This window comes from Psittacula echo, assembly GCF_963264785.1.
Source record: "Psittacula echo genome assembly, chromosome: 2".
Taxonomy (NCBI): domain Eukaryota; kingdom Metazoa; phylum Chordata; class Aves; order Psittaciformes; family Psittacidae; genus Psittacula; species Psittacula echo.
This window is the reverse complement of record NC_137737.1, coordinates 120,733,138-120,758,539: the sequence shown is the minus strand read 5'-3', so window position 1 is coordinate 120,758,539 and position 25,402 is coordinate 120,733,138. Positions and strand designations below refer to the sequence as shown.

Genomic DNA, 25,402 nt, shown 5'->3' with positions numbered 1-25,402 from the left:
CAAAAGCTCTATAGGTCCCATAATGGTGCTCTGATGCACAGCAGGTACAGCAAGTGCCAAACAGAAAGGCAGATAACATGAACACCGTGAATGTGTGAAAGCAGGGTGAAAAGAGCAAAACCTCCTTTGAAAAACTACTGGGACCTGCAAGGTGAAATCATGCTTGCTTGATTTCTGCCACAACAGCTCTGTGAATTTAGCAATAAGGTCACGAAGCAGGATCCAGGGATAAAATACACGCCTGTGATAACTGCATGGGGTGCAATGGGAAGATGACCAAATGTTTAATTCTAGCTGCTATATCTAATGGATTATACAAAGCAATCATTTGTGTTTATGCTGCTACCAGGGCTGCTGTCCTGCATAGGCAGAGCTGAGCAGCTAAACAGGACTCCTTATCCCAGTCAGTTTAAGTGGCAAGTTTCTACAAACACACTTTTATGGTTGGTTATGCCTGCCACAGCCTCATCAAATGCTAGCAATCACAATTTCACCTTCTTCCTCTGATATGACTTTGAGCTGTTTAATGTATCTGATCATTCGTGCCTGGAGCCATAGTGAAATACATTCACCAATCACTGCATTATTTAATCTCGGGGCATTTTTGCTAGAGGCATTCAATGGGTAGAACATCTTTCTTTTCTCTTGAGATTAGAAATGATGTGAAATACACATGAGTTAATACCTTTTTAGCTTTAAATCCATTTGCCTTGACTTTCTAGAGATTTGCTTCAGGGGTGGAGAATGTTCCCAGGTGAGCCTGACTGGGTTCAGCTAGTTGTGACAGATGCAGTTCATTTGGGTGTGGGTGGGATGGAGAACAGTGAAGAGAGGATAAAAGGCTTTGAAAGCCTCTCTAGAGTCCTTTCTGCCAGGGAAACTTTTCAGTCTTCTCTTTTAACAGGCAAAAACAATCAGCGACAAACTGCCTGCCTGTTGTTTTCTTCACCTTATTATGCCATCACCCATTCCTCTTAATTGTTTTCTCCATTTTGAGTTTTCCCCATCTGCAGACTTGCGACCCTGCAGCAGCCCCTTAGTTATCCCTGGCAAAGACAGCAAGAGCTCTCTGGGAGGAACTCCGTCTATCAGGACCCGCCGCTTGCCTCCACGCTTAGCCTGGTGCTCCATTGACTGGGATCAGCTCTGCCTCCTGCAGCCTCTTGGCTCTGGGGGCTTTGGTTCTGTCTACAAAGCCACCTACCATGGTGCCACTGTGGCTGTGAAGCAGGTGAAGAAGAGCAGCAAAAACCGGCTGGCATCACGGCAGAGCTTCTGGGCTGAGCTGAATGTAGCCTGGCTACAGCACAATAATGTGGTACGTGTGGTGGCTGCCAGCACGTGTGCTCCAGCCAGCCAGAACAGCCTGGGCACCATCATTATGGAGTATGTGGGCAACATCACCCTGCACCATGTAATCTATGGCACTGGAAGTGTGTGGAGACAGGGTGAAGATGATGAAGGAGGATGTGGAGGGAAGGCCTTGAGCATGGAGGAGACTGTGTGCTATTCTTGTGATATTGTGACTGGCTTAGCCTTTCTTCATGCACAGGGCATTGTGCACTTGGACCTGAAGCCTGCAAATGTCTTCATCACTGAGCAGGGAGTGTGCAAGATTGGAGACTTTGGGTGCTCTCAGAAGCTGGAGGAGGGCTTGTCCCGGAGCCCCCATGTTTGCCAGCAGGGGGGCACATACACACACCGTGCCCCTGAGCTCCTCAAGGGCGAGAGGGTCACTGCCAAAGCAGACATCTACTCGTTTGGCATCACCCTCTGGCAGATCGTCATGCGGGAGCAGCCCTACCTGGGCGAGCGGCAGTACGTGCTCTACGCTGTGGTAGCCTACAACTTGCGCCCTTCGCTGGCTGCTGCCTTTTTCCATGAGTCACCAGTGGGGCAGAGACTGCAGAGCATTATCAGCTGCTGCTGGAAGGCTAATGTAGAGGAGCGCCTAAGTGCAGCCCAGCTGCTTCCCAGCCTCAGGGCGCTCAAGCAGAGCCTCTAGGGACTGTTTTCCTTTGCTGTCGCCTCTTCTTTCCCCCTGCCTTTTCTCTGAACATGATGATTTAGCCCCTGTGTGATCTAAAGGCTTTGTTGCTGTGTTTTATACTTAAAAAAAAAAAGAAAAAAAAAAGAAACTGTTTTGATGTATTGCTGTAAGAAGTTTATAAATAAATACATTTATCAAAGCTGTGGGGTTTTACCATGGAAGGGAGTAGAGGCAAGGATCAAGACATTAGCAACTCTGACTTTCTCTGGTTGATCTGTTGTGTGCTTCCTTGCTCAGGGAGAAAATGGGGAATGTGATGTGCAGAGAAATAGTTGTTTTCAAATAAGTATAAAAAAGGGGCTTCTTCGTTAAAGTTCTTTGTACTTAATGCCTTTTGGTATTTCCAAAATGTCAGCTATGAGTAGTTCTTTGCTAGGTTTGTGTGTTTGAGCTTTTCCTCTTCATTTACCAAGGAATGAGTATACATCACAAACCAATGAATGCAGAAGAAGAAATACTGAGTGTCAGTGGGTTTTCTTCTTGTTCTTGGATGTACTTAATCTCAGTGAGTATACTCTTTCTGAAATGGAAGATGTGAACCAGCCATACACTTGTCTAAACAAGGAACATAATTGTCAGTCTAAGGCTATTAAGAGTAAGAACAATCATTAACAATTTGTGCTTTTGTGAGACCTCTGTGCTGCCAGGTGTATTGTTGCAACTTGCTAGTTGGTGTATCATAAACTTTGTTTAGTTTGAAGTATGATAAGAGTACTTTGTGTGGAATAGGAAGTTCCCAGCTTTTGGAAGTGCAGGGGGAGTATAAAAACAAAAATAATTGGGAAAACATGAAGAGAGATGTATAGATAAAAAAAAACACACAACATCCTAAATCGGGGTAAGGGGGGGTGTTACCCTTTGTAATCCATGGGTCAGTATTAGACAAGATACTGGAAGTACTGAAAAGGAAAACTGATTAAAGCAGTAATAATGATCCTCTGTCAGTGCTCAAAGCATACACCATTGAACTATCCTCTGTACTGCTTATGTTTTCTCTGCTATCTTTCCTAACCTGGTTGTAATGTGTCTGAGAAAGGAAGTGCTGTAGGCAATGCTGAAGACAAAAAGCTCTGATCCCTGATTTATCAGAACTGATAACTATACATCTGTTGAGATCTGAACCCTTATCTGGAGCTAGGAAGATCTGTCTGCTGTAGCTGATACTGCTGTTCAGTTCAAAGACTCCATTTCTTGACACAAGACAGTGAGTAATGTTTCAGTCAAATTGTTTTACTTTTTTCCCCTTCCTCCTGCTTGCTTCCATTCTGGAGAAAAATCCCAAAGGAATTAAGCAGGTTTCCTGATTTTTGACACACATCTGTTCTTAGCCCTGTGAAATCGTGGAAATGAGCAGCTATGTGAATTTGAGATGATTCTGTAGGTCTTTATGGTATTTGGGTTGGCCATTGAAATTAATGGTTTGTAAAGCATATCTAAACTTAACTATTTCTTGCTCTTCTGTCCCTCTTAATTGGAACTGTAAAATGCTCCGTGGGATCAAAAAACCCAAGGTAAATTCTGGAATAGATTTCCTGTGTTTTCTCTGTCAAAATAATTATGCTATAGGAAAAGAACTTATGTTTTTCATGTTGCATAACGAGAAATCTCTTATAAAGCTTATCGTAACAAGCCAGTTACCTTTAAAAATGATTAGCTGAGGGCATGTAAGATAAAATGTTGGATAAAGAGATTGGCATGCCTCACCTTAACATCAAGCCTTAGATAAAAATGTTTCTCCAGTCTTCAAAAGAATATAAGAAAGAAATGGAATTAAAGTGTTGTAGTAGTTCTAGATACTTATGTGTTTTATTTATTTTGCCAGTCTAGGTAGCTTGTTGCTTAAACTGCTAGGAACTTGCTATTGTGCTTAATGATACTTTACTATCAATAAGTGCTACTTGAGTCTCTCTGAAAAATCAAGCACCCTTCAAATTCTCTGTTATACTTGACAGAAGAATACTGGATGGCCAAGACCTGCTCTTGAAGGTGTAATCAGCTCTGCAGATGTGTCTGTCTATTTTACCAGGCTCTCTTTTGAATAGGAGTGAGAACTCTGCACAGCTCTCAAGATAGACACATCATAACCTGCTGTCATAAAGATGTTTTCTATTCTTTAGCATCTGCAAAGATTTGATATGCTTCTTTTTCGTTGCTAATGAGCTTTGGGTTAATTCTAATCAAGAAACATCTCAGGCCTGCTGGCTCAGAATCCATAGTTCTACATGATAAGGATTATTTTGCCTGTTCGCCTCACTTTACATCAATCTACCTTGAATTTCCTCCTGCCAGTTTGTAGCTGGCCCTTGCACTCATGTCCTAAATGAACAAATTTGCTGATGATGGGTTACACTGCGGCTCACCCTCTTGCACTTCATTTATGGATGTGCTGAGCCACACATGACCCTGTGAAACACCAGTGGGCACTTCCTAGTTGAGAGAACTGCCACTTTTACCCTCTGCTCCTACCTTTTGACTTACCCAGCCCAGGATTTTCTCCCCTAAACATGGCTGCTTAGTACCTTTACAAGTTTGAAGGGAAGGATTTTTCGAATACCTCTGGAAACCCAAAGGGAGCAAATGTATCAGCCAGGTCCTTATCTGCATGCTGTTTGTGCTCCTGAAGAATTCCAGTGCAACTCAACACAGCAGAACTCCTTCCAAGCAAAGCGGTATTAGCAATATATGTCAGCCATGTAACTAGGAAAGGGTTTTTTTTAAGAGTTTCATGGGCTAGGATCCTGGAGAGAAGACAGCCTCAGGATACCTGGTTCATAGTCAAGGACTGCCTTCTAAAAGCTTGAGATAGGTACATCCCGATGAGCAGAAAATCAAGCAGAGGTGGCAGAATGCTTGGAAGGATAAAAAATTTGCTCCTGATTAAACTGAAGCATAACAAATAAACATGCAAGGGTTGAGAGACCAGTGGGAAGTCTGGAGCAAGGAAGACTGACTGCTGGTAGTGAGGATCAGGTTAGGGACCATTCAAACAAATGACACGTACCTAAGTCCATGGGATCTGATGGGATGCACTCACAAATGCAGACAGAGCTTGCTGATGTCACTGTGAGGCCACTATTGATGAGCTTTGGAAGGTCATGGTGGTCAGGAGAGATTCCTGAGGATTGGAAGAAAGCAAATCTATCTCACATCTGCAAGATGGCCAGAACAGAGGATTTAGAAAACTTCAAGCCATTCAACCTCACCTAAATCCCATGGGAAGTGGCGGGACAAATAATCCTGGAAACCATTGCCAAACATACAAATGACAGAAAGGTGACTGAGAGTAGTCAGGGCAGATTCATGAAGAGGAAATCGCATTTGACCAACGTGGTAGCCTTCTGTGATGAGATTACTGGTTGCTGGATGAGGGGAGAGCAATGGCTGTTGCTTATCTTGATCTTAGTGTGGCTTTTGGCACCGTTTCCCATTGCATTCTTGTAAAGAAACTGATGAAGTACAGGCTAGACAGTGAAAACTTGAGAACTGGCTGAGCTGCTGGACTCAGAGGGTTGGCATGAAGTCCAGTGGGAAACCAGTCACTAGTGGTGTACCCAGAGATTGATAGTGATCCCAGCATAGGTTAACATTTCCTTTAAGTGTCTGGATGGTGGGGCAGAGTGCACCCTGGGCAAGCTCACAGATAGTACAGAATTGGTAGGAGTGGTCAGTACGTCAGATGGTTGTGCTGTGTTCAGAGGCACCTGACCAAACTGGAGAAATCTGCTGATGGGAATCAGTGCAGGGAGCTGCAAAGCCTGGCACCTGATGGAGTGCCAGGTAACCCCATGCAGCAGCACAGGCTGGGGGCAGATCGGATGGAAAGCAGCTTGGCAGGAAAGGACGGGGAGCTCCTGGCAGGCACCAAGTTGAACATGAGCCAGCAATGCGCCCTTGCGGCAAAGGTGGCCAACAGCATCCTGGGGTGCGCTGCAAAGGGTGCTGCCAGCGTCGCCAGAAGAGATGGTTCCCCTCTGCCCACTCAGACCTGGTGAGACACATTTGGAGCGCTGTGGCCACCTTGGGATTCTGCCGGATCAAGAAGGTCATGGATGTACTGGACCAGGAGTGCAGTGAAGGGCCATTAAGCTGATTACAGGATGGGAACCTCTGCATGTGAGGAGAGGCTAAGAGATGGGACTGTTCAGCCTGGAAAGAGAATGCTCCAGGGGATCTTATCAGTTTGTATAAATACTGATGGGAAGCAGTAACTATGGAGCCAATCTCTTCTCAGCGGTGCCCAGTGACATGACAAGATGCAATGGAGACAAACTGAGAGACAAGAAACTCCATTAAAGTGCAAGAGAAAAATTTTTTACTCTGAGGATGGTCAAACGCTGGTTGCCCAGAGATACTGGGGTATCTTCATACGTGGAGATATTCAGAACCCAAGTGGACACAGTACTGAGCAAGCTCCTCAGATCCTACTCTAACAGGAGGTTGGACTAGACAATCTCCAAGGGTCCCTTCCAACCACAATATAATAACATTTATAGATGCTTGAATTTCAGACAGCTCCCAAGTTCTCCTGCAGAAGTGTTTCTAGCATGAGACTATTTTGTGTTTCCTCCAGGTACAATACACATGCAAGGAACACACTTTGATGCTTTGCAATGGCTTTGTTGTTTATGGGAGGGATCAAGTTTCAATGATTTGGGTTTGTTTTAGTTTTTTCTCTTTTAAAAACCTGACACTGTGTCCTGGGTTCAGCAGTGGCAGTCAGGTTTGTTTTTTTTTTTCTCCTTCTTAGTAGCTGTTGCAGCACTGTGTTTTTGATTTTTGGCTTGGGAACAAAAAAAACTGATAACACCGATGTTTAGACTGACCAAGGATTTTGTGAGTCTCATGCTCTGCCAGGGAGGAGGAGGGGCCGGGAGGAAGCGGGGACAGGACACCTGACCCAGACTGGCCAAGGAGGTGTTCCATACCACAGCACGTCATGCCAGGGGATGGAACTGGGAGCTACCCGGAAGGGCACGTCCCCTGGTCGGTCGGGCTGTCTTTTCCGGCGGGCGGTATCGTATTCTCTTCCCTTGTTATTTCCTTTATCATTATTACTATTAGTGGTAGCAGTGGTGATTTGTGTTATACCTTAGTTATTAAACTGTTCTTATCTCAACCCGTGGGAGCTGCATTCTTTTGATTCTCCTCCCCGTCCCTCCAGAAGCGGAGGGAAGAAAGGTGGGGGGGGCAGTAGACTGCGTGGTTCTGATTTACAGCTTGGGCTTAAACCACGACACACTGGTAGATCCACCAGAGAGGGTTGACAGATTCCTTGTTCTTTATATTCTGAAAACTGTAAATCATGGGGTTACTTTAGTTCCTTGAAGTTTTCTTCCATTTATTTTTATATTTAATTCTCCAGAGTTTATCCTTTCTGTTTTCTTCATCTGGACTCAGCTTCAGGTTTTTAAAAGATGCCTTCTTGCTTCTAAAGCTGGCACAAAAGCTACACAAGAGTGTAGCATCACATCACTCTTTGACTTCATCACACTTGCACACCTCCAGATAAAATGTTAGCAGAAGCACATGATGCTAGCACAGCAGCTGTTGACAATTGCATTATAACTCTTACAGGATTCTGTTCACCCACATTTTCCCACAAGTCTTTCTATAAGCTGGTTTTGTTCTTTATCTCTCTTTCCCCATTCGTGTGTGTGCAGCACAGTTCCAGATGGTTAGCAAGACATGGTTGTAAGTCAGGATAAACCTTATGGGCTACTCATACCTAGTTTATTTGTTCTCTTCATTCCTGGAGCTGATCACAGGCAGCTTGATCAGCCTGAACAGAAGATGTATTGAAGACCTGGAGGAAGTGCTACAACCAGGTAATTGTAGTTTACCAACATCTTGCTATGCTTACTGAGCATGAAACTGTGTGAAGCCAGTGCTGAGGATCCTTTGTATGGCTGCTCCAATCAGCCAGCCAACCAAATATAAAAAGGGACATCACTTTTTCCTTCTCTGGACTAAATGCCTTTGCAGGGTATATATGAAAGCCTAAGGAATTTGAAAGGCTGAACTAGCTAGCATTCATGTCCTGGTGGGCTCTGAAGGGTCAGGCAAATTTGGAAGTATGAGATCCGGTATTGCACAGATTCAGATGTTGCAGCATTAGCGTTAAGTGTAGGTACAGTGGTATTGTAATAAATCTTTGGGCTGTTCCCTCCAGCCCTCTGCCAGCCAGGTATGCTCTATTCAGAGCATGAGTTATGTGATGCTAAGAAGAGGCTGAACCTCCTCAAATAAGAGCAACCGTGCACCTTGACTGTGTTCTTAGGAAGGAACAAAACCTCCTTTTTCCCAGCTGGTAAATGTCAGATCTCCAGTGTCATCAACTAAGTTCCACAGCTTCATATTATTATTTTCATTTGAAATAAATAATTGTTGTATTTAGGTTTGTTTGGTGGTTGTTTTTTTTTTTTTTTTTAATAGCAGGAACTTAAATGCCATTTCATGTGGGATCCCATGTCCCAGTGGCCATGTTCTCAAGGTGAGTTGGTTTTCTCATTTTATGTTCTCTGTACATAAGTAGCACAAGCTGCCTTTCAAACTTCCACCTCTGCAGCACTGACAACAGTTAACACCTAACCATTGAAAACCTGGTTGAGCTCCTGCCTCATACCAGTCTGGGGTAACCACAGCCTGCGTGGAAACTTCAGCTAGTTCTCATCAGCCCAACTACCAAATCTGGCTGCATTTACTAATTTCAGAAGGGGCATATAAAGCAGATACTGTAAAGTGCCTGCATTCTCATGTCTAGTCATGGACAGCAGTAGCTGTGGGCATACTAACCATGTTAAAAGTGATATATTTTGTGCTTTCTTGTTTATACATTGCCTACTAAGGGAAAGCATGAATTAAAAGTTCTAATTCTAGGCTTTTTTTCTTTTTTTAATAACAAATGGCATCCACCACCTCCAGGACCCCCATCTCCTTTTTTCCCTCAAACGGCTACTTGTGCAAAACTTGACAGGCAGCAGTTAAGAAAGAGATTTTAGGTAATTTTATCTATTTCAAACTGAATCCCCAAAAGAGCCAAAACTGATCAGTGCTGAAATGGATTTAGGTCAAATATTGGTTTTCGTACTTTTCTTCATGATGAAAAGCAACATCCACGTACTCAACTGAGTTCTGTGAAGTGCAGCAATTACTTTAGCAGTTAAGTGATTAGAGGAAAGACAAGAATAGATGGCTAGGAGCATGGGAAGTACACAGTTGCAATGTACAGCTTCTAAGAAGAATGAGAAAGAAGAAGAAGAAGCATGGAAGTGTAATTTTATCGATCTATCTGTATTACTCCTCACTTACTATAGGTTTAGTGGCTTTGGTTCCCAAATAGAAGTATCAACAGATTTTTCATTATAAGTTTATAAGCATAAGCTACAATTCTGATGCTACTCTCTTTATTTGGAGGCGGGTTGGAGCATTATGGTTAAACGTATTTGATAACTAAGCAGGGAAGTTATCTGTTCCTCCTTGACACAGCTTCTGGCTTCCCATCAACCAGGAGCCTCTAGAGCCTTGCTCCTGGTTTGTTTCGTTGTTTGCTTCTCTTTCCTCGGAGGTTTCTTCTGTGCTCATTTATTTCATATTTTTGTTATTATTTTTCCCTTTATTTTTTTGGTGCCATGCTTTATCTCACCCCAGAAACAAAGAGGTAACACCACTATCTTAAATAATAAAAATACTATATAACTTGGACATGGGCACATCCATAACACAGAAGGTAGGATGGGAAGAGTGAAGACATAAGCATATAGGGGTGTCTTCTATATCCTGTGGTAAGATATATCTGCAGCACAGAAAACAAAATGTTTTACAGAATATAGAATGTTATACCACACATATCTGTAAATTCACTGGGACTTTGGTGCATGCTTGATATTTGACTTGTATATCAATTTTTGCAGCTTTAGCATCTGTGCTTATGAATTCATCCACTAGAACAAGGATATAAATAGGACTAGAAAATTAATGGTTATCTTTTAAATTAACTGTACTTCGAACATTTTACTTAAACTATATTTTAGCCATTTATCTGCTGCAAATACCTTAATGCAGTGCTCAAAGAGCCTCTTTCTATGCTTCAGTTAACCCAGCTGCCAAATATTTGTCTGCCTGTCAGATGAAAAGCCTTAAAACCAGTTAAAGGAGGAAAATGGAACAAAAAAAGCCTACTGGCGTCTCTCCCAGTCTGCCATCAGCTAAGAATGCCATGGGACAATCTGACAGTAGAGGCACCATCCGCCTCTGGACTTCTCTGAGCACGAGACTGAGTTTCGGTCTCTACCCAGCTTGAGGTTCAATAGCCTGAGTGTTCAGCAGAGCAGGGAGGTGATCGCATTTGCCTTTGCAAGGCACCTGGGATAATAGGGTAATTCATAACTTAATAAATATTCTACTGCACATGTGCCAGGCTACAAAGAGCAAAGTAGGCTGCAAACTGGAAACGTAAATGTCCAGCTCTTTTTAAGGTCCTCCCCCCAAAAAGGACAGAAGGAAAACCAGTTTTATTTTCAAGCCTCAATCACTGACTTCAAAAACAGCAAGAGGGTTTTGATTCAGATACGGTAGAAGTGAAGCTGGCCCCAGAGACAAGTATCAAAAGTTGCTTCTGAACAGAGGTAGGAAAAACCTGACTGTAAATATGGGAATTGATAGGCCAGGAAGGCTGGATCTTTATTTTTTTTTTAATAGTAATAAATAATATATATATGTGTATATATATATAATACACTAAATTTAGAGACCTATTGTTTACTGTGGCCACAACCTTTTTTCTCTCTTATCTAACAGTTCCATTAAAATGGCTTGCAGATAACACAAAAGCCACATGCAAAGCGTCTGAAGGAATGTATTAGTGCACTGACATGCTCGTAGGTGAATGCCACCCGCACTTCTCTTTGTATAGAAGGCGAAAGAACTTCACCAGCTCATCCTTAAAGTTGTCAGTCCCTGTATAGCTTTTGGGAATGAAATGATTGCTATTAGATGTTTTCTAATTTAAAGAGGAAAAAAGGACTATTGTTAATAATGAATTAATCATTCCTGTCAACAGCTGACTTCAGAGGAAATCAATATCCTTTATATTTTTCAGTTTTCACACATAGTTCTTTTAAAAAGTTGTGTATCAAATTGCAAACAGCATTTGGAAAAGGGTCCTAACCATAAAAATTAGCACTATCTGAGCAATCATAGCAAGGGTAGTAGGAAAGAGCGATTTGCACAGGGACACAAGGGAGGTGGCTGGAGGAGGCAATGAGAAAAGCCAGGAACATTGAGAGAGGAGAAACCCCCGAAACCAAACATGGATGCTACAAGCCTTTCAATCAGTGAAGCTCTCACTGAGAACAAATTTAATGCTGGCACATGAATTTCTGTGCTGTATGTTAGAGCTAGAGCTACCTGCCCACTGGGCTGTCAGCACCCGTGTGACTTTTAAACTAAGGTCTTGAGCTAGTCTTAAAATTAGACAAGACCACTGATTCAGTTCAGAGTGATCACCCATCATCACTGGGCCATACTGGGCTTGTTTCTTTAAAACAAGCATAGCCTTCCCCTCACTCCCAGCCTTCCCCAAACCCACCTGCCCATCAAAATGAAAAACTGGCTAATTTTAAATGTTCTACAAACCATTACCTGCCCCACAACTGTCTGTGAGATTTTTGTCTTTCTTTTCTTGATGATTATGTGCTATGTGCTATATTATGACTATGTGCTAACTATGATGATGGTTACCTAGTGGTATACTTTAACACCACAAATGGTTTATCAGTGCACACCAGTACACAGGTAATGATGGATTCTTCATTGGAAAAGATTTTTCTTCTATACATAGAAGATTTTAAGAGTAAAAAGTTCAGCTTCCCATATCAAAGGTGTGGTGTTCTTTTTTCAGGAAAGAGAAGAATCAATCCCTAAGTATTAGCATGAGCCTTTGTGCCTACCACAACAAAGTGACTGGCTCTGCCTCACACCAGGAACATCTCTCAAGAGTATATGAGACACAAGTCTTCCTCTACATATGAAGGGACTCTCAAAAAGGAAATATACCTGCTGCTAAGGTGTGGGAAGGGGGCCATTGATAGAACAAAGTACCTGCTGGGTGCCCTCAGAAGCATCTTCCAACAGTCCTAATTACTGAAAGATTATTTAGCAATATACACATTTTGTAAATACAAGAAAAGCATGAGATCATCATGCTGAAAAAACTACATGTATTAATATTTCTGGATTTTTTTTTTAGGGGACATAGCTCAATACTCAAAACCACCTTCTATGTATACCACAATAATTCATTTTATTTGCCTAAAAATTGATTTAAATGCTAATACTACATTCTCCTCAGTTTTAAACCAGTAGACAGTACTGTTCCCCTTCATCTGCGTCTGGAAAACCTGTTGCTACTTTTCACTGTGTGTGGAAGTAGGAATGTTGGAAGTGCATCCATGTGCATCTACAGATAGTTGCTCTTACAACATTTAAGTGATTGCTGTGGGGGGGAAAAAGACTTTTCTATTTTATACTATTTCTTGAAAGAATAATCAAACCACATTCCACATTTATAACACTGATGTTTTAGACACTGGTATGAAAGGACATGTACAAGCTCTATTTTCATTACAAGTAGGAACTTCTGACATCTATTTTGGTGAAAGATGAGTTAATAGACATGCTGTTCACTCCTGTAAGTTGCTCTCTTAAACAGAAGCGCTGGGTCTCCTATGGAATGACACTACAGACTCTGCAGTGGTTGTTCCTGCCCCCCTACTGCAACCTTGTAATTGGTGTGCAGTAAACTGCAGCTGCTGCTTGGCCACATTAGCTTTCCAGAGAAGTCCGTGAGCCCTTTGAAACCAAAACTTCTTAATACTTGATGCCTCTTGGATCACTTTGATGTGACGTTGTGGATCTGACCAGCTGTTCTGAACAATCACAGTGTAATGATTTCCTCAGTGGCTACTAATTCCTGTTTCTAAAGCACATCTTTAACAGCACAGCATCTCCTTTAGTTCCAGGTCCTAAGTTTTATGTTATTATTCCTCTTTCTATCAGGTTTTGAGTAATTTAACTTGGCTAGTTCACAGAGGGTCAGGTCACAACAGCAGAAGCATTACTGAATTGGCTTTAGTCTTTCTTTACAGATGCTGGTGTTGGGGAGGGGATTTTTTCACAAGTCCCACAAAAGTCAATCTGACACCTGGATGTAATCTAGATAAAACTGTGAGATGCAACTAATATCCTGCTCTAACAGTCCTGTTCCATCAAGACTGCGATCCCCCCTTGCTTTAAATCTCATCATCTATGGCAAGCATTTGCTAAATTTTGTGCTTGGAAATGTTCATCATCTGAAACCTGGCTGGATCAAGAACATCGCAAAGAGGAAACTAATCTTAATGGGATGAGGAAAAACTTCTCAGGAAAAAAACCCAACAAAACCATCATGCAGCGATGCTGCATCCAGAGAACTTCCTCCTTTAGTTGTAAGGCAGCGTGCAGTCAGGATCATTCCCTAAATTATCCCTGCTCCATGACAGAAAGGCAGCACAAGGACCATGAAACGATTCCCTCCTACCCTGTCTCGACAAAGAATTAGATTAGATTAAATTGGTCTGTAGAAGAAAAAAATGTGATCAGTGACCTCATAACTGGGATCTAAAACCCAGACAGAGTAGACAGAGGGTCATGGGTAAAAATCCATGTGGACTCCATGTATTGGTAAACATAATTGCTGTAAAATTAATCAACATTTTCTTCCTCAAGGACAGACATCCAACCAGGCCAACATTCCGCTGCTGGTAGCTTCCCACAGAGTCTTTGCAGGAGGCAGATATCAGGAGGAAATACAACTCCAGAGTCTTTATTAGCACAGCACTGTGGGAGTTCGTACACACTGGCATTCACCCCTAGCTCCTAAACCCCCTGAGGACAAAGTGTCCACAGAGAAGCCAGCCAGGTAAGCGTAGCAAGCCAACCAGCATCCGGGAAGCCATTTCCAATGCAGCTGTTAGCACAGCTTGCTGTGTTTAAACAGTCTCGCTGATATTACTGGAGTAGATGCAACTTTTCAACATGTGCTACAAACTATTGCAGTCTTCTTCGAGTGTCTGTTTTTGCAAAGTGAAACAGATCAGGACAAACAGTGCCAAGCAGTGCTGCCTCAAGCGGCCAAATCTGGACTGGAGAGTATCCTGTAGCTAGGAATTAATTTTTTATACTCCATTAACCTTTCCACACATGAAGCCTTCCAAGGTGATTCCCAAAATAAAAACTGGATGCAAAACCACAGGGTTTTTTCGTGCGTCCACTAGTTCTGCTTTCACTGGACTGATGCTGGTGTGGTTTTTGTACAGGAATTGCATGCTCCCCTCTTGGTAACATAGCCTGGATAACAACAGATGGTACGGTAAGAATGTGAGGGTAAATAGTGTGTGCGAACAGAATACCCAAACCTGCATGTTCTGAGAGGATGTTTGCCCAAAACCTGATAACACTAAGAGGAAATTAACAATAACAAAGCTTGCTTAAGACAATGATCACCCAGATTAAACAGTAACCTGGGGATTAGATTTCTGAGAGCCTTTAAAGGCTTGAAAAGCAGCATGAGAATTTGTGATTGTTGTTAGAAATCCTGGGGTGGGAGCAGCAGGCGTTACTACTACTAAAGCGTGACAGCATCCTCACCATTGGACACAGTCCGTAGTTGCCCTGTACAGGCAAAGGGATGAGAGGATGAGGTGTAGCAGTAGGGACCCACTGCCCAAGAGCACATGTGAGAACACATAGGATACACTTCCATTGCATTTGTTGCACAGGTACACATGCCCACGTCTCCAACAAGAAGGATGTAGGAACAGGGGAATCTGCACTCCCAAAAGTGAAAGTGTGAATTTGTAACCCATGATTCTCACAAGAGAGGGGATGTACATGAGAACTGTGTGAATAATACGTGAGTGGGATCAGCTGTAAAAGAGTGTGTAAGAAATTTGTAGGTGCTTATTAACACTTTGTAAGCATCTAGTACAGTGATTTCTGTTGTATTGCTGATATTGATCCACAATATATAGTTCACTCATTACTGGCAAATTACATGTCGCTAATCACTAAACTGCCCCAGCGCTGTCAAGGCTCTGAGTTGCAGTTATTCTCATTATTACAGATCTGACAGAAGCATCACATCTGCAGAGCAAGGAGTGGAGATGCAACGAGGAAAGGCTGAGGGAGCTGGGTCTCTATAGTTTGGAGAAGAGGAGACTGCGGGGGGACCTTATTAGTGTATATAAATATATAAAGGGGGAGTGTCATGAGGATGGAGCCAGGCTCTTCTCAATGGCAAACAATGATAAGACAAGGGGTAATGGGTACAAACTGGAACACAAGAGGTTCCACTTAAACTTGAGAAGAAACTTCTTCTCAGTGAGGGTGACAGAACACTGGAACAGGCTGCCCAGGGAGGTTGTGGAGTCTCCTTCTCTGGAGACATTCAAAACCCACCTGAACACATTCCTGTGTAACCTTATCTAGGTGTTCCTGCTCTGGCAGGGAGATTGGACTAGATGATCTTTTGAGGTCCCTTCCAATCTCTAACATACTGTGATACTGTGATACTGTGAAGTATTCTTCCAGACAAGCAGAGAAGATATAATTCATCAATTTGAAAAGGCATCTTAACTGAACTAAGGCAGGACAAATTCAAATAACGTCCTCCTCAAAGCAGTCCAGATGTACAATCCTGTTTCAATCCCGAATGTTCAAAGGCACACCGCAGTGATCTATCACAGATTTGGTGTCACCAGAAATGCTCTAGCATATTAGCAGCTATGTCTTTTTTGTCACTGTGATTTGTATCAGAAGAACAAGGCAAAACAGACCAACAAAGGCAAATTTTTGCTCGAACCAGGTCAATGGTATTAGAAGCCAAGTGGACTATCCCTCAGGTATAAAGTACATATTTAGAAGGAAAGAGCTTGTGGTGAAAACTATGAAGTTCATGCTGCCCACTTGAAAAAGTCACTGAACAATCAATATCTGCAACAACTTTTGTCAACAGTAAAGGACGCCATCAAAGCACAACTGCTCTTTTCCCGAGTTCATGTTTTCCATGGTTCCATGAGCAATTTTCAAGTTAAAGAGAGCTCAGCATTTTGAGGGTGGTGTGCATTTTTATATGGCAAGCTTTATGCCAGAATTGGCATGAAAATTTACAAAACTTAAAATGGACAGGCTAAGTGCGGTATGAGAACTCCAGCTGCGAACTGGTGCTCATGCACTCTGCATTCTGTCCCTCTGCTACCTGCAGAGAATATTAGCTCCCAGTTACAACTACCCAGCTACACAAATCGGTCTTTGAAAAGGGGCTATTTTCAGTTCCAGTGGGTTTTCTTGAAGTTTCAATAGCTAAGGTACCTGTAGACACAATAAATACAGATGTTCAAATCCTAGAGGGGACAAAGGGATATTAACAGGCAATACCTAACTGCTGATCAAAGAACTTGGAGGAGAGTTCTGAGACATGCTACAACTGTGTAGCTTCAAGTTAACACAAGAGAATCAACAGATTCCTACAATTAAGACCAACCAGATGCAGAAGCCTTTCTTAGAAGACTTGAGAATAGCCTTGGTTGGATTGCTGCTGACCGGTTTAGATACTCCACCACCTACTGACTATTTCCTGAAAAGCCTTGAGTATGACCCTGCTTCACAGGTATTTTATGACCAGAAGTTCAAACAAAACCTTTAGAAGTGTGTTGAGATCCCAAAGACCTTGGAGAAGAAACGATTTACAAGTAAATAGGAATATATTTTGGCAATATGTTAATCACCATTGAAAGCAAAGCCTAGAGGCATCCAGCTTCCAGGGAGCTGCCCACATCAAATAATCCCTATGACAAAGCAGATTTAAGGAAGCTACTGTGAGCCCTGCCAAAACCATCCACAAGCCACCTGTATGAAATAAGTAGAATAAATCTACTCAAAAAAAAAAAAAAAAAAATGGTGTTTACAAGCCAATTTGCAAAGCCAGGGTAAATACATCTGTCCTTCCTGAACCATCCAAAGGTATTATCAAAGTTCAGCATTCACCAGAAGACACTACAAGCCTTCGTTTAGAGAAGTTCTTGTGATACTGAGGTGCTGAGTGACAGCAGGTATGTGCTCATTCAGTAAACACTTCAGTCACATAGGTAGACTCATACCAGGATCTACTCTTAAATTCTGACCATTCAAGCAGTACAGAAACATCTGGCAGATCTCCTCAAATACCCTATTTGTCACAGGAACAAAGGAAGACAGAAGGTTAACTGACACCTAGACTAAATGGGATAAATTCGTAGAACATTACGACATCATTTCTAGGTAAAAACTGTATAATTTAGCCTGTCACAGAGGAGAAAACAAATGGAAACCAAACCACTAAAGCTTCCCAGGCAAAACTTAGCAAGTTAAATGCAACGGCATCAAGTAGCTAAAGAATCAGGTGACCATTCATTTAGCACAAGTAAAGATGATCAGGCTAAAATTAAGCAGAAAGCTGACATGAACCTAACTCCCTACACATACATTTTTTAATTAATAGGAACTGAATTACTGATTTGGAATCATAAATTGAATCTAACTGGCTTTACTATAAGCTAGTGGAAAATATATGGATAACAAAATACTCAGTTCATTACTCAGGACTTTCTGAAGGATAAACTGGTCAAAGGAAGAGAGAAAAAAAAACAACCCAGTAAAAAACAAAACCAGAAGGTGTCACAAATGCACATAGAAGAATATCGTGCATGTTAAACCATGAAATTAGCTATTAAATTGTTTCTGCTACAGTCATGTAGCAGAAGTTTAAGTCATGTTAAAAGCATGTCTTGCTTCTCAATAGTTTCTCTTTTTAATTACGTGTCATGAGGAAAACACTCCCGGAAGCTTAATCTAAAAAGCATATGCCAACAGTGTATTGTAAATTCAAACTCACAATCTTGTAACTAAAGTTAGCATTAGCTGGGGAGCAAAACCTACATTAAAACCAATATGTAACCAAAGGAAAACCAGGCATAACAAAAAATATGAATTGGAAGGCAAGAATGACAAAATACTCAAGAGGTCAAGGCATACACAATGGATGTTTATTCATATGAACAGCGTGAAGGAGTTTTTACAGTGTATTTCACAGAAAGCAGGAAATTCAGACAAAACTTCTGTTCTACATTTGTGGAGAAAACCAACATAGATCAGAAAATTCTAACAATAGCTACGGAAAGCCTTAAACGTAAGAACAGAAGTAAGGCGGTTTTTAAATCAGCAGCTCCAGATAGCTTACATCCAAGAATTTTAAGAGCTGGCAAAGGAGTGTTGTGTGCTGTTAATGTAGATTTTCCATCAGCTTTGAGAAATCTGGGGAAGCTCTGGAAAAAAAAGAAATCTCCAAGAAAGCTGAGGTGGTGCCAATACTAGAAAAATAAGAAAGAAAGGAACAAATTCAGTAACTTATTGTCAACCTTGCGTTAATCTGAGGGAAAAAAACCAACAACCTGACTTTTAGATATAGGAACAAGAAATAAATGAGGAAATTCTGCTTAAATTACAGAGTTTAAATGTATGGAAAAGATATTTTCAGACTGACTTTTTTTTCTCATGCAATTACAGCATACATTTGATAGACAATAGGAACAGTGTTGATATAACGCATCTGCACATTAACTTGTTCAGTAGGACACAAACTGACATTGTTGAGCACGTAGAGTTCGTAGTCAATAAATTAAAACTAAGATTACAGGTTTGTGTCATCAGTGAGGACTCAGACATATTTCTAATTGAATCCCATAGGAATTAGTTCTTGGCAGCAAGCTACTCAGGATTTTATCCTGAAATAAAGTTTACTAAGAACTTTCATAAAAACTCTAAGTAAACAATGTAGCAAGATGACCGACTGGGAACCATCTGGATTACTGGAAAATTAAGTGTTTCAGTATGATCAGTGTGATGTCACGTATTTAAGAGTGATGAATATAAAACACTTATGGATGGAAAACTTCCTCAGGAAGTAGTTGGAATAGCTGATAACAGAGTAAAACCAGGTTCCTTATGCATAAGCGAGTTCAAAATTGTTAATATATTGTTAAATGGCTCAGAAAACAAACCACCAGAACCAAATGCTGCTCTTATTGCAGGGAGGAAGAAGCCGGAGAAACAGGACTATCATCAGAACAGATGTCTGAAGTACTGATCTCCATTGGCAAAAGACATGGCTGCATTTCAGGAAGCAGCAACAGGATGACGACTTCTGTATCCATGTTTATTGGAACTGCTTTATCAGAACATAGCATCTAGTCCAAAGAAGTTATTAGTAAACCAGGTATTTCAAAGAGCAAGTACAAATGAGCCAAGTGCAAAACAAGCCTAAAATTGAGCATAAAATTGAGCATAAAATTGAATAATTGGCATTAAAAAGTTAACTGCATCATATGAGGCTTAAGGACCATATGAAGACCTATAATGCATTTTGTAGGGGAAAATAAAATACTAAGTAAGTGCAGCATGATAGCTCAAATTAAGTTCCTATTACACCACCAAGCAGACTTTTCTGAATAACTGTAGTAACTACTAAGCTTCCAAAGGTGGCAGTAGTTTTGGTAACGTTTTGGTAACATCACACGTCCATCATTACTGGACAAAACCCCAAACTAGAATTAGAACATTATTTTTAAAAGATAATCATAGTGACACTACCATAGACCATCATTTCATAATATGTAACATCTGTCTCTCCTGTTCAATAAACCTGTCAAGTAGTGATGTAACTACGCACAGGCATGCTCTTAGCAGAACACTGGTTTTGGGTCTGAACGTTATTAGTGCCCAGGCCAAATCAATGACTGTTCTCATTAAAAATCATCTCTTCAATGCCTGATCTGAATAAATAAAGGAACTTCAACAAATAGGGACGATGGCTTCAAACTGAGAGGGTAGATTTAGGTATTTGGAAGAAGTTCTTTCCTGTGAGAGTGGTGAGGCACTGGCACAGGGTGCCCAGACAAGCTGTGGCTGCCCCATATCTGGCAGTGTTCAAGGCCAGGCTGGATGGGGCTTTGAGCAACCTGGTCTAGTGGGAGGTGTCCCTGTCTGTGGCAGGGGGTTGGAACTGGATGAGCTTTAAGGTCTCTTCCAACCCAAACCATTCTATGGGTAAGTTTAAGGTCTTAAATTTAAGCATGAAACCAGCACTTTCATTTCAAGCTTTTGTACCCTCACGTCCACTTTCAGTAAAAAATGACTAAAAGAAAATAAAAACAAGTAAGAAAATAAAGGCTTGGATGGGAACGGGCTCGCTACCACTGGAAGCACTGAAGACTGGCTACATCAAATCCCGGTACTACTCCCAGCAGAAAGCCTAAACCTGCTGGCAGAGGCAACCAGCCACTCAGGATGCTGCGGGGAGCGCGACGGGACGGCGCTAGGACCCACGGAACGCGGGCCGAGCCCGGTGTGGGTGGCGCGGCAGCCCCGCAGACGCCCCTGCTCACTCGGCACAACCCGCGGTGGGCCCCGGAGCGGAGCGGAGCTGAGCTCTGCCCCTCTCCGCCGCTCCCGGCCACATCTCCTCTCACTGCCAACACCGCGACAAGCACCCCCAAAGCCACTACAACCCGACACGAAAGACCGAGATATCCCAACATCCCTTCCCCAACACTTCCGGGCCGCGGCTGGGCGGGTGAAAGGTCCCGCAGCTCCCGGATGGAGGCGGTGCCGCTCTCTATATAAGCGCTCCGCGTCGGCCTCGGCCTTCTCTCGCCGCGCCGCAGCTTCCTGGCTCACCGCTGTTCGCTGGGCCCGCGCCACCCCTCGCCCGCCCGGGAATAAGTCGGTCAGGAAGGCCCTGCTGCCGCTATGGTGAGGTGCTAGGGGTGGGGATGAGCGGTAGAAGGGCCGCCGGCTCTCGCAGCCAACAGGCGTGGGCCGCCGCGTGTACGCCCCGCCGCTGCCGGCCCTCGGCCGCGCCGAGCCCCAGCGCCAGGGCAGGGCTGCGGAGCCTGGGAGGAATCCTCCTCTGGTGAGGAGGCTGACGGAGCCTCTGGCGTTCAGGGGGGGCTGTGCAGAGATGGTGTGAACGCAGGCCGGCCGTGAGCGTTTTCTCCTCGCGGAGCTCCTGCCCGGGAGCGGGGCCGCTGCCCGCGGGTGGAGAGGAGAAGCCGCAGCCCGGCGTGAGCGGTGGTGACGGGCCGCATGCGTTCGCCCTGAAAACCGGGTTCTGTTAGAGGAAGGTGCGTCAGTTAATACTACGGGCAGTACCTCGTCAGTGTGAGAAACAGCGTAGTGCATCCATAGCTTTATAAGATCCTATTTTCTCCGTATTTTCACTTTTATTTTCCTCTGTTCCCCTGACCTACATTAACACGCAGTTACTTGCAAAGGTTTAATTGTATAAGCTCCTCAAATCAGTTGTGTGAGTGGCCAGAATTACTCTTTCTGGCCAGATCCAGTTGTTGCTGTTTTGTTGATGTCATTGCTACTTAATTCGTGGCGAGGGGAAGTTGTAAGGTATGTAAAATTTTAAATGTATGTTATTTATTCGTGGCTGGGCAGCCGGCTGTATAGAGACAAACCAGGGAGGGTGTTCTTGCAGTTCGCACTGTGAGATGCAGTTAGACACTAAAACCACTGGTTTTCCTCAGAGCAGTTAGGACTTGGCTCTTCCTTTCTCTTCCCACTACTTCTTCCATGCCGCTGTGCTTGTCAGATATGCCATCTAGTTAGTAGAGTAGAATAGTCCCAGAGCTTACATTGTTCTTTGCACTTTGAAAGTCTGTTTTTAAAAGGCTGCAGATAGCTTTGTTTGGCATTGACTGCAGTGTCTGATGTTTGTAACTTCGATGTTTCAGGCATTTAAAGATACTGGCAAAGCACCTGTGGAACAAGAGGTTGCGATTCATCGCATTAGGATTACTTTGACAAGTCGCAATGTAAAATCACTTGAGAAGGGTGAGTGATAGTTTTGTTTTTTAATTGGGGTAGCTTGTTAACCAGTGGGTGATATGTATAGAATTATAGAATGGTTTGGGTTGGAAAGGACCGTAAGATCATCTAGTTCTAACCCCTCTGCCATGGGCAGGGTATGATATGATGTGTTACAAACCAGAATGTATTTACACCAGCTGTCTTTAGAGATGTTGGTATTTGCCTGCTTATGGGTGACTTGGCTCACAAAGTCAACCCAGAGTGCTTCATAAACTGATGAGGAGATTCTCATTTCATTTTCATCAGAAGCTAGTGTTCGGGTGGTTTTATAATGCTGAAAACTAAATGTCACAATGACTAATATAACAGAGTGCAGCTTCTTCCTTTTATTTCTTGTGGGGGTTTCAGTTGTCACTGTTTGAATTTGTTAGAACTGAAAGGCACCAGTTTGTTGACTGGCATTTTGTCACTCTTGTTGAGAAGAGTTTAGTTTAGAAGTTCAGTATTCTTTAAGAAATTATTTAATCTTGTTTACTATCTGGCTTTGCCAGTGTTTTAATCATGTCATGTAAGTGTTGTACAATGACTGTTTGCTGCAGGATCTTCAGGCTGGTAATAGCCAGCTTAAACTTGTGATAGTGGCTTTTGCCTACTGTTGTAATGTGACTATGCTTTACTGTGGCGTAACTCTTCCACTTGCATGCAGTTGGCTATGAGGATGACCCTTCAGATGAATGCAAGTGATCACTTCATACGCTATTCTGAGCCAACATCTTCTTTGGAATCTTCACTTAAAAAGTAAAAAGGGGGAAAAATACACACCTTTTGTATTTTTTTTTTTTTTTTTTTTCTCCCAGTCTGTGCTGACTTGATCAGAGGTGCTAAGGAAAAGAACCTGAAGGTGAAAGGACCCGTTCGCATGCCCACCAAGGTACTTGACATTGTTTTCCTGTCTTAAAAGTTTGGGGGTTTTCTGCAAGTATGCACATACAACATCTAAAAATTGAGAGTGACCCCATGTAAACAGGTGATGACTTCACAAACTGCTTTGACACTTTGGCCAACTGTTTAGTGCAAAACATGTTGAGCATGGAAGGGGCTTTTCTATTCTTCAATTTATTTGAATCAAGATTGAGGGTGGGTTGTGGTTTGTTTTGTTTTTTTTTTTTTTAGTGAAATTGAATATAGGGAAGGAGTGTTAACAGGGGTAGAACATAAGTAACTTTACAATGACATTGATGTCAGATAGCATTATTAGGTGGATTGATTTGATAGTAGATTAGTCTTCTGTATGCATCAACTCAGCACCCTGTACTTACGATTCTTCCTCAGACTCTGCGAATCACTACCAGGAAGACACCTTGTGGTGAAGGTTCCAAGACCTGGGATCGTTTCCAGATGCGTATCCATAAGCGGCTCATTGACTTACACAGCCCTTCCGAAATTGTGAAGCAGATCACTTCCATCAGCATCGAGCCAGGTGTAGAAGTTGAAGTTACTATTGCTGATGCCTAGATAATGGTCATCGCTGAATAAAGTTGATTTTCAAATTTTCATCACTGTTTGTTTTCATGTGCGTGCCAAGAGTCTTGGGTAGTCCCATGATGATTTTAATGAAGAACAACAACAGATCATAAAATGCTGCGTGAGAGGATTATATGATATTTAAGGAAGAGTATGCCAGTTGGAAACATCAGGAAGATGAAACTTGGACGTCATTTTCTCTAATCAGAGAAAAAAACCTGTGTGTCCCTAAAGGCCAGTTTCTGTTAGTATAACTATAACCTGCCTGACAAACGCTTCTATGCTTGGTTTTAAACTTATTTGTATTTTTATGGGGTGCTCTGAAAAGCATGGGAAGAACCTGACTTTGTGACACCAGGTAGATTAACAAGGAAGTAAGCTGGCAAACAAGTAACAGACTGTAAGTGTTGCTAGCTGAGACTTGCTGACTTTTCTGTGTAAGCTATTGACTTTCACCCAAGTAGTCTTCCCTCTGCTTAACCCAGTGACCTTGTGACTGAAGGCACTTGGAGGGATCTGAGAAGGGCTGGCTGGCTTTAATACCCTTTCTGTCTTTGGTCTTTCCTGTTGATCAAAACCTATTGCTATGAAATAGGGTTTTATTGGCTTATAGTTGGCTGTGGTTACAACTTACACAGTGTTCCTTAAACATAGCTAATGACATGAAGTCCCATCTATGTTCTTTGAGCAGCTGTGGGTCTTTCAAAAGCAGGTTTTCTTTAGTGTTTTGAGTATCTTTTCATCTGCCTCCGTATTGCTCGTAGAGACATCTACCTTTACCTTTGTGTCTGGGTCTGGTGCTATGCAGAAATAAAACTCCCTACTCCCAGAATAGATAGGCTCACACAAGAAGACTGTACTCCACTGAAGCATCAGGCCCTTTGCTGGTTGAGGTGATAAGGCCCTCCCCACCACTGTAGTAAGCCGTTTGCTTGACCTGCCCCAGTTCTGCCTTTGTGTAACCTGAGCGTTTTGGAAATTATTTATTTTGTGCTTAAACTCACAACAGTACGGGGTGGTGTCAAAGCGGTTCCATAATGCCCGTAATAATTTTATATAACTCTTGATGGAAATATTTATGTATCAGTGTCTTCCCCCATGGGACACTCTCAGTCAGGCAAGACACTGCTCCTCTGGATGCTAAGATGCTGCTGCTGACGCTGCCTTACTTCGTTCAAACCCCTTTATTTTCTGGTTTTGTTTTTTCACCCCGGTGCCTGCATATAAACCTATATATCAACCCTGTGCCGGCAGCGCACCCTGCGGGGCCCGTGTCCCGTCCCGTCCACGTCCCCCGTTACACCCCTGCCCGCACCGGTCCCGGCGGCTCGGCGGCTGCCTTGCTCTGTGCGGCGGCGCCCCCTGCCGGGCGTTTTGAGGAAGCCGCGTTCTGTGCCTGCCCGGGGATGTCCGTCACCGTCGCTCCACCCCGCCCCCTCGCGTTCGGCCAATCAGCGCCCGTCTTCAGCCGCTCAAATGCTCCCGCCGCCGTGGGTCGCGGCTTCCCGCGCGCGGCAAGGTAGTGGTTGTGGCTGCCGGCCGCGCGGGTCGCGCCGTGAGGCTTCGTGCGCTCGGCTCGGCTCTGCTCTAAGCCCAGGCCGGGTACCACTCTCATTGCGCCGGTGGGGCGGCTCCCGCGGGGGTGCCTGGCCCTGCCCCCCTCGTCTGTGCCTTCCCCGTGCGTGAAGGCTCCCGGTCTGAGCTTGTGCGGCTCATTGAGGCAGGGCGCGGTGGCCCCGGGGCTGAGTCCCTGCCGCCTTGGTGGTGTTGAGCCTTTCAGGGGTGAGGGTTACGGGCTGTGGAGCAGTGCTTGCCGGTGGATGAGAGTGATGCCCACCCGAGGCTGTCAGCATGCGTTCGTTTGTGTGTTTTGTTGTCTGC

At 43.3% G+C, this 25,402-nt stretch overlaps 2 protein-coding genes across 2 annotated transcripts; both read left to right on the top strand.

Moving 5' to 3' along the window:
* Window positions 1-955: 955 nt before the first annotated feature.
* On the top strand, window positions 956-2,005 carry MOS (MOS proto-oncogene, serine/threonine kinase; the record flags this gene model as incomplete). Its single annotated transcript, XM_080611436.1, has 1 exon — window positions 956-2,005. The coding sequence occupies one exon, from the start codon at window positions 956-958 to the stop codon at window positions 2,003-2,005; it is 1,050 nt and encodes a 349-aa protein (XP_080467562.1).
* An 18,771-nt stretch (window positions 2,006-20,776) lies between these two features.
* RPS20 (ribosomal protein S20) lies at window positions 20,777-23,553 on the top strand. The gene is made up of 4 exons (XM_080611464.1): window positions 20,777-20,932; window positions 21,922-22,021; window positions 22,855-22,928; window positions 23,330-23,553. The coding sequence occupies exons 1-4, from the start codon at window positions 20,930-20,932 to the stop codon at window positions 23,510-23,512; spliced, it is 360 nt and encodes a 119-aa protein (XP_080467590.1). The 5' UTR covers window positions 20,777-20,929; the 3' UTR covers window positions 23,513-23,553.
* The last annotated feature ends 1,849 nt before the right edge of the window (window positions 23,554-25,402 follow it).